A 13,935-nucleotide genomic window follows, 5' to 3' on the forward strand; every position below is an offset into this window, starting at 1 on the left:
TTCCCGGGTATTAATTCACTTAATTCTCACAACACTAGGAGGTGAGGACAGTTACTACTTCTGTTTTACAGATGAAGAGACTGAAGCATAAAGCGGCTGTCATTTGCCCAAAGACACAGGCATAATTCGAAACCTGTAACACTAGGGACCCTGGTAGAGGCCGAGCTGGAGAAAGGATCCTAAGCAAACCTGGAGGGAGCATGCCTCCTCTCCTTCCTCCAGGTCGTTGCCTAAAGAGAACAGTGGTAGTGGTAGTGCTGTTTATTGAGCACGTACACAGTGCTGGACACTGTGCAAGGGCTTGGCACCGAATCTTCATAACGACCCTATGAAGTAGATACTACCCTATAGCATACCCCCCGTTTACATCTGGGCCGCGGCAGCGCTTGAACTTGAACTTGAACCCCAGTGTGTCCCACACACAAATAGCTGAGCCTACCTCGAAGGCGACGATGAAGCCCAGACGCAGGGCCAGTAGTTTCCAGTAGAAGAGGGTGAGGTTCCCCTGTGGGTCGCAAAAGGCCGCGTACCTGAGCTGAGGAGGGCGCGGGGTCCCGCGAGTCTCTCCCGCCCCTCCCGGCCCTAGAGCCTGGCCCCGCCCCTTCAGCGATACCCTCCCCCGCCTCCGCCCCCGCCCCCAGCTCTGCCCAGCCGTCCGCTGCGCAGACTCAGCTTTCTGTCCTCCCAGTCAGGCCCCGCCCCACCCCTCCCACCCACGAACTCACCGCTCTGCCTCCAGATTCAGCACCCGGGTCCCCCAGCCAGGCCCCGTGCTTCCCAGGCTCAGCGCTCCACCCCTCCCAGACAGGCCCAGAGGCCCTCCTTGAGGCTCCCACTTGGAGGGCGTGAGGTCCTCCTGGGCAAGGTAGACTGGAGGTGCGGGCGCAATTGTGCAGTTGACGAAGCTGCACAGAAGGCTGTGGTGTTCCTACTGGCGCAGGAGATGCCTTAGGTCGGCGGTGAAGGCGAGGAGGAAAGCTTGCAGGGCCAGAGGGACTCCAAGGCCCAATTCCCCAGCTACCCTGGGTCCAAACCCATTCCCGTGGGCAGGATGAGCCTGCGTCCAGAATCCTGGAACTCTACCTCTTACTTCCCTACCTCTGACCCTGGAATTCAGCCCCCATTTCCCCATTCCTAAGCCACCTTTCCCGGATTCTGATCTCTATTTCCCCCTCTGACCCTGTATGCCCCTCCTTTGCCCCATGCTCACATTCACAATGAAGACGAGCCATGGCCTTAAGCAGAGGCAGCCAGATTCCAGTGCCCTGTACCTGCTCAGCCTCTGGCCTCCAAGACTCGCACGGGAACCTGTGATAAATAAAAAATAAACGGCTCTCCAACTGGTTGTTGTTGAGCAGAGCAAGCAGGGGTGCCGGAGCAAGGGCCCAAAGCCCCCTCACCATGACAAGGATGGCTGCAGAGCTGGTGAGTTGGTGAGGAAGGCAGGAGCAATGTGGGAGGGAAGTGGGACTCCTTCAAAACCCTGTCACTGGGATCTGGGCCATATGTGGGCCCAGAGTGGCCAACTCTGGACATGCACACTCGTGCTCAGAGAGACAACAGGTGTGCCTCCTGGGGCCCAAGAGGCTGGGTGTTACAACCCCGGGGGGGGAGCCCCCATCTTTTTCTGCCTGTGCAGGGAGTTCTGGAAATACAGGAACGAGGACCAAGTCATTTTTGTCTCTGCAGGGCCTTTCCCCTCAAGGTTCTGGCTAAACACCTGTGGATGGATGCATGCATAGATGGAAGGTACGTGTGATAAACAGGAGAGGGACCAATGGGTGGGTAAACCGGATAGGAAAAATTGGCAAATCTCCATGAGTGGGTGCACAAGTGAGTGAGCAGAAGGGCAGATGGGTGGACAGACAGGTGGATGACTGTGGATGAGCAGAGGGATGGCTGACCGGCATGAGGACGGATGGACAGATAATGGATAATGCACTAGTTCATTCAATAACTGGGGCACCTGGGTGGCTCAGTGGGTTAAAGCCTCTGCCTTCGGCTCAGGTCATGATCCCAGGGTCCTGGGATTGAGCCCTGCATCGGGCTCTCTGCTCGGCAGGGAGCCTGTTTCGTCCTCTCTCTCTGCCTGCCTCTCTGCCCACTTGTGATCTCTGTCTGTCAAATAAATAAATAAAATGTTTAAAAAAAAAACAAAACTGTGAACTGTCTGCGGCACCTGGCTGGCTCAGACGACTGAGCGTCCAACTCTTGGTTTTGGCTCAGGTCATGATCTCGGGGCCATGAGATCGAGCCCCGTATCAGGCTCCAGACTCAGTGCAGAATCTGTGTGAGATTCTCTCTCTCTCTGCCCTCCCCCCAAAATAAATAATCTTTAAAAGAATAACTATTAACTGACGACATACGGTTCTGCAGTAGATACTAGATATGCTGTGGTGAACAACCTGGGCATGGCCCGGGCCCTGATGGAACCACAGTCTAGTTGGGGAGACAGACCTCAAATGAACAAGCACAAATATGTAATTGTGAACAAGTCCGATGAAGGACTGATCTAAGTAAGGAGTTGTGTGTGTGTGGGGGGGTGTGGGCAGCATCCCACAGTGGTGGCGGTAATGGCAGGGAAGATCAGTCTGTGCAAAGGCAGGGCCATTCTTTAGGGTGCATGAGCTGTATACCACTGTATTCTAGAGGGCACCATTCACATCGATTTTGCTACCTCTGTGTTCCCTGACTGCTTTCTCGGTCTTCCCACATCTGTTTAACCTCATGCAGCCCATAGGGCATAATACAACCCCCTAGAACGCGTTGAATGAGGGCAATGCATGATGTGATTTGTGTTTTCAAAAGGTCACCCTGACCCTGAAAATGAATTAAGTAGGGCAAACATGGAAGCAGGGAGATCTTGGGAAAGCTACCACAGTGGTCCAGGTGAAGCAGTGTGGCTGGGACAGGGGGTGGGGATGGGGGAGGGAGCGGCAGTGGAGATGGGGACAAGCAAAGAGATTCAGGATCAATGATGGGGTGTTTGGTGGGAGGCTGGCTGGCTGGGTGAATGGAATGCTTCTCCCCTTCCTCCCTGTTCCAGAGTTTCTCTTTGAGACCATAAATATGCCCAGTGTTTAATCTCACCAAAGCTGGTATCATCCTGATCTCAGGGGAGGGTGGTAGAGTAACCCAGGAGGTGTGGGAAGGAGCCAGATTTGGAACCTGGAATGATGGACTTGGGTCTGGGCTCTTCCCAGCATGCCTTGTGGTCTCTGAGAATTCTGGGAGGTGGAGTTCCAGACCTGGCAGGCTGAGCTGGGCATCATTCCTCTTCCTGGAAGCCACTGAGGTTCTAGTGGTGGGCCAAGGGGATGCTCTTGCCCTTCCAGTGCTTCAGGAAGGCTGTGGCTCAGAAGGGCTCAGAAGGTCATGAAGATGCTGAAGAACACAGTTGCCAGATAGAGAAGCAGCCCAGCTGTAAGGGAGGGAAAGAGGACACACTGCAGGACCAGCACTGCCTTCCCTGCAGCCAGGCCCAGGTGTTCCAAACCCTGTCCATTCCCTTGCTCTTGTCCCTGTCTCACCTGGCCATGGGGCAGATCTTGGAAATATTCCACGTGGCACAGTTGTTGCAGAGTGGGCACATAAGGAAGGCACCCTCATGGCCCAGATCTCTTCCCTGTGAGCTAAAGCTGCCCATCCTGGGAAGGGCTGTTCTCAACCAGCCAGCTGTTCTGGCCCACCCAGCCCATCCTCCTGCCCCCAGCTCCAGCCACTCATGGTGTGTTGGTACCCATGGTAATAAGGCCAGAGATAAAGACCAAGGTGCCCACAAGGGCAGCAGACAGGCTGTGCAAAAGCCTGAAGAGGTGACAAAATCAGTGAGCCATCATCACTGTACTTGACCTCAGCTCCCAGTCCCCACCCACCAGTGCCTGGCTCACCTAGCCAAAGCAGATGGCCACCGTCTCCCCAAAATATTCTCATACGAGGTGCAAGGGTTGGTGCCTGTGCCCGCATCTCCAGCAGGCCCAGGATGAGTGCAGCAATCGGTGAGGGTTGGGGTGTGCCCCAGGCACCTGATACCCAGGCAGTGCAAAGGGGTCCTAGGCAGATGAAAGGAGGGAGGGCTGCAGGGAGGTCCCAGAATTCCCTCCTGATGCCCCAGCAGCAGAAGAGGGCTGAGCTCGTGTCTTCTCTCCTTCACACAGTGGGAAGCCTGTAGTGCAGACTCCGGCCAGCAGACAGGCTATGGCTTTCTGCTCCCCATTGACTGCCACCTGCCTGAGAGGAGCCTGAGACATCAGCTTCCTCCCCTTAAGGTCCCAGCTCCACCCTCCCCAGGCAGCTGTCTTGCCATTCATGTCTCTGTGTGTTGGAGAAGTACGAGTCGTAGGACGCACTGCCTAGGAATCGGTGAGCAGAGCAGGAGTCAGACCTAACACAATGGGATTGCAGGGCCTAATTTCTAGGCTGGGGCAGAGGGCGGAGACGTACCAGTTGCTAAAGCCAGAGAGCCCATCTACCCACGGAGCTCAGCCTGGGCTGGTATGTTCCAGCCAGATGGACAGCTGAGGGGGACTGAAGAGGTGGGAATCAGGCCTCGGGAGCCGCTAGAACACAGAATGGCTGAAGACTTAGCGTGAGGGAGGCGGGAGTTGCTTTTCTGAAGAACTTGGAAGCCAAGCGCCCCGCCCCTCCGCGGAAGGCCCCGCCCCCTCATGTAGCTTGCAGGGAGTTGCAGGCTGGGAGCGCTGGATAGTCCAGCGGCTTGGCCACGTGTAGTTGCAGAGAGTTGTATAGGCAGGCGCAGGCGTCGCAGCGGTTCTTCCGAGCCGTCCGAGACCAGGTTGGATCGGGCCTGGGGGACAAGAGCAGAGTCACCCGCGCCTGGCGACACTCCACACCCGGGCCGACTCCTCCCCGGCCCACTACTCAGTCTCAGTCTCTCTGCGTAGAACCAGAGCAGCACCCGGGCTGCGCTCAGCTTGGCGAAGTGCACGGCCTGGGCGCGGCGCTGGGCGGGACCGTGCTCCTGGGGGCCAGGGTTCCCGGTGGGCCAGAGCCCGGAGCCCCTTACCTTGCGACCCCGGCTGGGGCTGACAGATCCCGTTGTGCGCGAGGGTCCTTTCCGCCTTCAAAAGCACTTTGACGCGCCTTTTCTCGTTTGAAATCCAAACGAGGAGGGAACTAGCGCCCCCGTTTTATAAACGTGGATACACGCTGAGCGGGCCGGCGTCCTAGAGCAGTGGCTGCTGTTTCCCAAATATTGGGCATCTCCAGTGTGTCAGGCTGAGCGCTGTGCACACTTCGCCCACTTAATCATCAGCCCCTCTGAGGGGCTGACACGACAGTAAAGTCCATTTTACAGAGGAGGTGGTGCCGTCGCTTGCGCAGGTCCCAGAGCTTGCTGGGGGAGCCCGCGCTCAGCTTCGGGTACCCTGCGGGCTCAGCCGGTCTCCACGGATTCCACTGGCGCGCACACTGCGAGCGCCGCCGCGCGGGGGGAGAGGGCACAGCTGCCCATCCCGCAAGAGCACGAAGACTACCCCATGGCAGGGAGGACAGTTAGGAAGGGTCCGCCTCATTTCTCTCCCGGGCGGGAGGCAGGGGACTGGGTTTATCAGTCCCACTGAAGCCAGAATTAAAGGAAGTAGTTTGCGCTGCAGCAAGAGGGATTGGGTTTGTTTCCAAGGGGGCACTACCCACTGCCCGTTGCAAGCAACGGACCAGAGATGCCACAGGATTGCTCGCAGAGGGAGAGGGGACTTAAGAGAGGGCCGTCCGTTGGCTACTCTGGGCTCGGGTGATGTGGGGCAAGAGTCTTGTCTGGCCCAAGTCTCACCGAGTTTGGTTTTCCCGTCGAGAAAAAGGTTGCCCTGGATTCTGAGGCACAAATGCTGACGCAGGACGGGCAGAGACGGGCATGGTCCAGGACGGGCAGAGTCCTTGTCCTCAGTGCCATTGCCGTCCTGGGCGCAACAGGACGGAAGTGCGGGGGAGAGGAGTCCCCTGCAACCTGCAGTTGCAGGTGCCAGGAGTGTCTCCATTCTCGGTCGGCCCAGCTGGGTTGCCCTCCCTCTGCCCACCAGCCGCCCATCCCTGGGTGAGTGTGCAGTGTGGCAGCCCCTCTGCTGCTCTCAGCCCAGGAACGGCCGCCACCACCAGAAGAACAATGTGGAAGGTCATAGCCAGCCTTTATTGCGCCCCTCAGGTGGTGCCTGGTGCATACCATTTACTTACAACTCCCAGAAGCGGGTGTTGTTATCTTCATTTTACAGACGAACACGCAGGAATTAAAGTGAATGGTTCAAGGTCCTAGTTCTCCTTCGCCTTCCTTCTGGAGCCCCTCCCCACCCTCAGCTCTCCGGATCCACCCCTACATTCAGAATGGAGTAGAACACCAGCTTCTCCATCCCCACTGCCCCAGCCTTTGAGTCTGAGGTCCAAGGGAGGGGAGAACCTCCACCCTCTCACCCTTCGCTCCCCACCCCCAGTTTAGCCCCCTCCGGTCCACACAGCTCCAACTTGTCCAGGCCCCTGAGCCTCCTACCTCCATCTGGGCACTTCCCTACCTTCCCCCAAGCCCGTGCCTGGCACATGGGGATCACAGCTGGCACCAGGCTGCCCAGGGAGTAAGATCCACCGCAAGACAGGAAACCCTCAGCCCCACCCTGGACTCAGCCAGGTTCCTGCATCCCCTTCCTTATGCTGGGGCCAGGTTCCTTGCCAGGGGGTCCTCCCATTTGCCCAGTTGCCCAGGAGGCCAGCCAGATTTGGGTGGCAGAGGGAAGAACTTTTCAGTGACCAGCTGGGCATGGCCTGGGAAGGGAGGCAGCGGGCAGGGGGGGGAGAAAAAGGGAAGGAAAGTGAGGAAGGAGGTGACAGCGCTGTGTCTCCCCTCCTACGGGCAGCCCCAGGCTTCACAGCTGGCAAAACTGGGAGGACCAGGAGTGGGCCAGTGAGGGGCTGGACCAGGAGGACAGCATTAGGAGATTGGAGCAGGGATGGCTCAAGGAAGGGGCGTGCCTAGAGCTGAGAGCATCAGAGATGCTTCGTGGCTCTGCAACCCTGGGCAAATGCCTGTCCCTCTCTGGACATCAGCTTCCCTAAGTCTATTTGGGCTGTTATAATAAAATACCATAGACTGGGTGGCTCATAAACAACAGAAATTCACTTCTCACAGCTCTGAAGGTAGGAAGTCCAAGATCAAGGCACCAGCAGGAGCCTTGAGGACCATCTTCCTGGTTTATAGCCTGCACTTTCTGCGTCTTCTTTGGGTAGAAGGGGCTACAGAGCTCTGCATGAGGCTCTGCCCTCAAGAGATAATCACCTCCCAAAGGCCCCTAATTCCTTTGCATTGGAGATTCAGATTTCAAACTATAAATGTGGGAGAGACACAGTCAGTCTGTGGTATTCCCCATCTGTAGGGAAGGGGATTAGGACTCCTTGAGAGTCTGTTTGGGGAAGAAAGAGGGGGCTGGTCAGTCCTGACTCTGGGAAGATCGGCAGCGGGGCTGGGCCACAGCACAGCCCACCTGCACCCTCACCTCAGGAGATGGTCCCTCCTCCTCCAGGCTTCCCTCCCGAGCCCCAAAGTTCAGTGGCTCCAGGGCCCTGGGCAGCAAGCATGGCTACTCTTTTCCCAAAGGTCCCTCTAAGTCAGGGCCCACCCCTGAACTGTTGTGGGGCACAGTCACTACCCCTTCCTCCCAGGGACCCTCAGGGCCCATGGAGGGGGTGGGGTGAGTGGAGAGGTATTCGCCTTTGAGCTGTTGTGATTTTTTTTTAAGATTTTATTTATTTATTTGACAGAGAGAGCACAAGTAGGCAGAGAGCCAGGCAGAGAGAGAGGGAGAAGCAGGCTCCCCCCTGAGCAGAGAGCCCTATTTGGGGCTCGATCCCAGGACCCTGAGACCATGACCTGAGCTGAAGGCAGAGGCTTAACTCACTGAGCCACCCAGGCGCCCCTGAGCTGTTGTGATCTAATGGTGGAATTTTTGGCACCAAAGCGGGAAGAAGGCAACTTCTTGGTGGCCTTGTGACACTTCACTGAAGTGGTCTTTCTCTCTCCAAGCCCTGAGAGGGGGGCTTCATCAGGACCCCAGACCCTCTCCCTGGACAACACACACAGGACCTGCCACATAATCTGTGGTGTGCAGAGTTTCAGGGTGGCAACAGCAGAGCATTAAACCAGGTGGGAAGACCCCTCTGAGTGTGGGACCCACGTGGCAGGCCCATGAAGCTGGCCTGAACCCACACAGTGTGTCTACACACGCTTCTCGCTCTCCCTGTAACCTGCCCAGAGGACACACTGCAGGCACAGCCACCGGCTCGGTTGCTCGTGGTTCCTTCCTCCCTCAGGCTCCCAGTTCTGCACCACCGTGGAGCAGCAGGCTCCCGTGGCACAAGGGCTGGGCTTCCGGGGGCGGGGAAAGTGGGGCTGGGACGGCAGGCACTGGGCTGCCAGCCCCACCACCCTCCCCACCTTGTCCTTACACAGCAAAACAGCAAAGGGAATTGTTCACCTCTTGGTCTGGGGTAAAGGAGCGTGACAGGTGATTCTCTGACTGGAGCAGGGCTAACCAGGAGAAAACTGGCCTGCTGATGCAGAGCTGGTACCCTAGAAGGAGGCAGAAGCTTCCTTTTGGGGGGAGATTCAAGCTCAGAGGTAAGTGCTGGACGTGGGGCAGCTGGTGCTCACAACACAGGTACCAGTGCCTGGGGGGGGCGGGGTGTCACATTCAGGCCCAGAGCCACCTTCTCTGGGTCCCACTCCCAAGCTTTTCTGTTGCCTGCTGGGGTAGGGTCTACTGGAGCTAAGAACAGAGAATGGGCTGAACTCACTGCCCGGAAGCAGAGCTGAAGCCTACCCTGGGAGGGTCTATGGTACCTGCTGGGCCACTGTGAGGCATGGGCTCCTGCCCAGGGAATATTCCTACTCTGGGGTATGGGGTAAGCTTGGGTCTCAGCTCTGAACCAGAGTTGGGGGTAAGAAGGCACTAAAATCAGCCCTTTAGGTACTGGAAGGGGTGACGAACCTATGGGTCGTGCCCAAGGTGGCAGACATGGTAGACACCAGGCAGGCAATCAGGGTGTCCAGGAGTGTGAGCCAGAGTGCAGAGGTACAAACCTCCTGTGCATGTCAGCAGGGGGTGTGTAAATGTGAGGACAGCAGCATTTTAGAAGGAGCGCTAGGATGGGATCTTGCATGTTGATCCCATGTTGCATGTTGTACAGAGCTGCTGATGCTGCCTTTTCAAGAGGGGGTTCCAAGGGTCAGCTGGCTTTTGGGGTCACATATCTGGGCCCTCAGTCCCTTCCCAGCTGGCTCAGACTCAGACCAGGCCTCAGCCCACCATCGGGGGGTGTCAGAACACATAAGGGCCCTCTTCATCAGCACCCACCCCCATACTTCAGTCTGCATTCACCAGTGTCTGGTAGATGGGGCAGATGTGAGACACAAGAATGGGCAAGTTCACTCATTTTCCTTCACCTGCCCTTGCTGGCTTTCCATAGGGCAGAGCTGCCTAACAGGGCAACTCACTCGCTGACCCCACCTGGTCCAGTCCCTGGCCCTGTATAGTGAATGTTCTGATTCTCCAGGTTGGTGGGGCCCCTGTTCTAAGCCTAGCTTGACACCTTCCTGATGGAGAAAGGGCTGCAGAGAGAGGGCTCACCTCCTGAACATGTTGGTGGACTACATTTCCCAGCATGCCCTGCCTCGTGTAGCCATGTGACTCTGTGTTAGCCAATGGAAGGTGGGCAGAGGCCAGGTCCTTGGAGACCTTCTAGATAATCTTCCATTTGCGCTCATTCCCAGTGGGCTGACTGGGGGGTTGAAGTCCCAGGCCAAAACAGGAAGCCATATGTTAAAGACCTCAGAGTCAGGGTCTCTGCATGAGTTCAATGAGCAGAGCCCCTAGACCCACCTTTCACTTCCAACTGAGGTGAGACAGAGCAAGAAAAAAACTTCTATAGAGTTAAGCCACCAAGATTTCAGGATTTATCTGCTACAGCAGACGGCTGTAATGTAGGCTCTTGATTGAAGTCACTTGAGGCCCAGGCCCAGCTGGGACACCCCCTCTTCCCAGTCACCCTCTCTGGGTGCTGCAGAAAGGGGGAGGACGGCAGGCAGCTGGGGGAGAAGCTTGAGCCTTGGGGCCCTGCCCCTACAGTTCCTCAGCTTCCAGGGCCTAGACCCTCAGGTCAGAAGGAGAAGACCAGGGGCACCCAGATGCCCCCAGACCACTGGCCCACAGAGCCTTGTGCCCCCATCTCACTGCCAGGAATTCTGCAAGGAAGGTGCTGCTGGGGCAGGAGGCTTCTTCTCAGGGTACCATCCTCCCGACAGGGCCCTCTGGCCAGTCCTCAGGATGCGATCGACATTCCTGCCTCAGCCCTAGGACCTGGCTGCTGCCCTCTGCTTGGGTCACGTGAGGGTTGGGAGTAGGGATCAGCTTGGGGTGTTCTCAGAGGTGCTGGGGAGCACGCCAGCTGCCACCTGGTCCTGGTGCCACAGCTGTTCAGCCAAGCCATTGAGCACATGGGCAATGTCGGCTAGCCCGGCCCGCCCATCCAGAGTGCGCCCATCTGCCAGCCGCCGCCCTGGCACACTCTTCACCCGCAGGAGCGGCAGTCCCCAAGCCTGCCGGAAGGCTGTGAGGTCCCGCTCAGGCACATCTGTGTGCATGTACTGGTCAAATCTGCAGAAGGGTCAAGGAGCCTGGCCGGGTACCTCTGTGGGCCACCTCATCACACCCAACCTTAGCCCTCCTCCCTGGGATGGTGGCAGGGGGGAGCACGCCTGCTGCCTTTAAGATAAGTCCATGGGACTAGACCCCACAGCTGGGCAGAGGCAGGGTTCCTGATCCCCTTGCTCCATGCCTTGCCAAGTGTGGCCTCTAGGGGCCACCCAAAGGATACTTGGAGCCGATGACCATCCTGACAACACCAGGGGCCTCGCCTGCTACTCGGGCCAGCTGTCCAGGGAGGTCTTCAAAGGACGCACGGTCGGTGAAGGAGAAGAGGAAGAGGAAAGCATCTGTTTTCTCCTTGCAGGCCTGGGTATGGAGAGGCTGATGTGAGGCTTATAACCACAGGCCCTGAGAAGTCTCAGCTCACTTCCTCCCTCCACAGGACCAGTCCCCACTGCCAGCTCAGAGCTCTCCCACCTGGGGCAGCACCCTCAGCCCGTGCCCAGATCTGGCTCCTGCAGATCAAGCAGGCTAGGCTCAGACACTCAGATTCTGAAGGCCATCTCAGACAACCAGCTCCTCCCGGACCCTCCCAGGCCCGCCTGTCTGCTCACCGGCAGCATGTGATCGAACTTTTTGAGTGCAGACTCCCCACAGTCCCAGAACTCAAAGCGGAACATGACAACACGGTCGCTGGCCTGCAGCTTGGCTGGCCAGAATACCACGGTGGTCTGGATGCCTAGGGAGGGTCAGCCATTCAGCATGGGGAAAGCAGAGTGGAGAGGGTTAAGGGGACCAGGAAGGAATAGAAAGAAGCCATGTCCCTGGTGGGTCACCAGCCTGAGAGGGAGAATTCTCAGTCTGAGGGGAGAAAACGCCTGCCTAGATAAGCCTCCAGTTTGCTGGAGAGATGCAGCTTAGCCCTAGCCAAGACGAAGCAGTTTCACTTGTATGCACAGGGGACCCAAAGGTACTGGATACTGGATAATGTTGCAACCTGCTGGCCAATCAGCGTCCAGTGGAAACACGAAGGGAGGGGTAATGCTCCCTGAGCACCTCTCTTGAGCCAGCTCAGTACTATCTCTAGTACTTTGGGGTTGGTACGATTACCTCTGCTGAACAGAGGAGCCAGAAGTAGGCTCAGAGAAGTGAAGTGACTTTCCAAGGTTGCAGAGTAAATGGTGGGACAAGAGCCAGTCTCTCCTCCATCCCAGGCAAGGCCTCCGTGGCTGGACTCACCAGTGGTCTCATGGTGTACGACGGGTACCTCTAGGCCAGCCAGCTTGGCCACCAGCGCTGTCTTGCCCACGCCACTCTTCCCAGACACGAAGATCTTGTAGCTGGCTGTGTCAATGGCCACGGGTGGGGGCAGCACTGGTCGCTCCAGCAGCCCTGGAACAAGAAGGGAGCCAGAGGGGGGTCAAGAGGTCTGCCCCATCAGACCCAGCAACTCTAAGAGCTTTTCAGTGCCTGCCAGCCATGGTTTTCTATGCTCATTACAGAGGCCTGGGACACAAGGGGGGTCCCTGGATGAGCTCTGCTAAGAAGCTCACAGCTCACCTGTGCTCTATGAGCTGCACCAAGACCTACTCCAAATAATACCAAGTTACGTGTATTTGAAGTTGGATGCATGAGATTGTTTTTATTGATACTATTATCACGTGTTCTAGATTTCCCACACGTAAAGGCAAGGTTTTTCGTAAGTTTTTCCTCAATGGAGAAATATTAGCAAAAATATACTCAATTACTACAAATAAACTCAGTACAATCAATAAATCAAGATTTGAAAAAAAAATTATGATACATCCATAGGCTTGGGATCTGAAAGCCCTAAGTTGTGGACTGCCCTCTCATTTTCTGGCCAGAGCTGAGCCCCCACAGCAGATGCCAGGCCCTTCTGCTGATGTCAGCCCAACCCTGGGTGAGTTGGCTCATTCTGGAAAACATGAATGTCTTGTCTTAGAGATAGCAGGTTGTAGAAGAGGCATGCCTCTGATTACTAGGCTGGATCTTGGAGAAGTCTGTAAGGTGTACTGCTGAGGGTAATTGGGAGTCTGTTGTATAACGTGCCCAGCAGAGGGCCTGGCACAGGGTGAGAACTCAATCAACAGCCTCTCTGGTGACAATGGTTCTTGGCAGCGTTTCGGCTGTTTCCATGTCCCTGGCTCTGATGATGGAATTAGCTCTAAGGTGATTCGGGGGTGGGGGCCCCAGGGATAGGGCTTCCAGGGGTCTCCAAGGTTGAAGAGTGCAGCAAAGCAGGCCCTCACTGCCCTACTTCTTTGCTCTCCCCAGGGAACAAGAGGTGACACTTCTCACCAGGGAGTGACAGGAGACAAGCCTGGGGGTCAGGCACTTACCAAACACCCGTCTGCGGTTCTTGCGTAAGATGCAAGCCAGGTACTCCTTGCCCTCAGCACTCTCGTGCCAGTCTGGAACAATCACTGAGCCCGGGGCAGGTGGTCTGGCCATGGCTGGGCAACCCGAGGGGTAGGGAGATGGCAGAATGCTGAGTAGGGGATGGGAGACGGTAACCGTCCTGAGCTGGACCTGTGATCCCACTCAACCTGCTCTCTGACTCTCCTCCTTGGGGTGGGGGATCAGTCATGGCACCCCACCCTTATCCCCATTAACTCTATTGGAACCCGGGCTTCCTTTCACGGTCCTGGGGAGTTACGCAATCCCCGTCTCCCTCTTATTACCCAGAAGGTGCAATCCCATAGTTACTTCCCCATATTGCTCCCTGGGGGATACTCATCCCATTAATTGCCGGGGGTGGGGGTGGGGCATTTACACAGCCCTCCCCTCCCTTGTCATCTCCGGGCGGGCGGGGTTGTTACATGACCCTGCTTCTCCTCTGCCTCGATCCCGACTACCTGGGCCACCCAGCCCTCACCATCAGCGGGTCCCGTCGGCGAACGGGCCAGTGAAGAGCTGGTCCCTTTAAAAACCCAGCCCGCGCCCCCACCGCTTAGCCCGCTCGGGTACCTTCCGCCCGGCTCTCATCCGGCTTCGGAGCCCGCCGGCAGCCCAGGCGCGGGTGTTTGAGGCGCATGTGCGGACGCTGTTGTCAGGGAGACGCCGGGGGCGGGGCTGGCCCCACTTTAAAGTCCGCCGCTACCACCCGGCGGCGACACCCAGGACAGAGCCTTCCCCCCTCGGCCGTGGTTCTTCTTCGTTGTTCAGTCCGATCCCACAGGCATTCCTCCAAAAACTGATCAACTCCCCCGTCTCCAGGAGCCTTCCCTGCCTCTCCGTGCCTCAATCTCCCTTCAATAAAGTGGAGGCAAAA

General features: G+C 57.1%; 1 protein-coding gene across 2 annotated transcripts; it reads right to left on the reverse strand.

Annotated features, from left to right (window-relative positions):
- Nucleotides 1-9,943: 9,943 nt before the first annotated feature.
- CPLANE2 (ciliogenesis and planar polarity effector 2) lies at nucleotides 9,944-13,698 on the reverse strand. Of its 2 annotated transcripts, none has more exons than XM_044237251.1 (6): nucleotides 13,632-13,698; nucleotides 13,004-13,117; nucleotides 11,883-12,035; nucleotides 11,258-11,382; nucleotides 10,873-11,009; nucleotides 9,944-10,652 (listed from the first exon to the last, which is right to left on the reverse strand). In XM_044237251.1, the coding sequence occupies exons 1-6, from the start codon at nucleotides 13,696-13,698 to the stop codon at nucleotides 10,403-10,405; spliced, it is 846 nt and encodes a 281-aa protein (XP_044093186.1). In that variant the 3' UTR covers nucleotides 9,944-10,402. The 2 variants fall into 2 exon arrangements, with proteins under 2 accessions (XP_044093186.1, XP_044093187.1); XM_044237252.1 differs by lacking the exon at nucleotides 13,632-13,698 and adding an exon at nucleotides 13,540-13,629 and having other exon boundaries at nucleotides 13,004-13,152.
- Nucleotides 13,699-13,935: the final 237 nt, after the last annotated feature.

The sequence above is a fragment of the Neovison vison genome, chromosome 2 (genome assembly GCF_020171115.1).
Source record: "Neovison vison isolate M4711 chromosome 2, ASM_NN_V1, whole genome shotgun sequence".
In the NCBI taxonomy this organism is placed as follows: domain Eukaryota; kingdom Metazoa; phylum Chordata; class Mammalia; order Carnivora; family Mustelidae; genus Neogale; species Neogale vison.

What these genes read in the sequence shown, in the direction of transcription:
- CPLANE2 (XM_044237251.1), bottom strand. Translation starts at nt 13,698, where the DNA reads ATGCGCCTCAAACACCCGCGCCTGGGCTGCCGGCGGGCTCCGAAGCCG. An exon ending in GAACCGCAGACGGGTGTTTG is followed by an intron (nt 12,036 to 13,003) that starts GTAAGTGCCTGA and finishes TTCTTGTTCCAG; the next exon opens with GGCTGCTGGAGCGACCAGTG. An exon ending in AGTTCGATCACATGCTGCCG is followed by an intron (nt 11,010 to 11,257) that starts GTGAGCAGACAG and finishes CTCCATACCCAG; the next exon opens with GCCTGCAAGGAGAAAACAGA.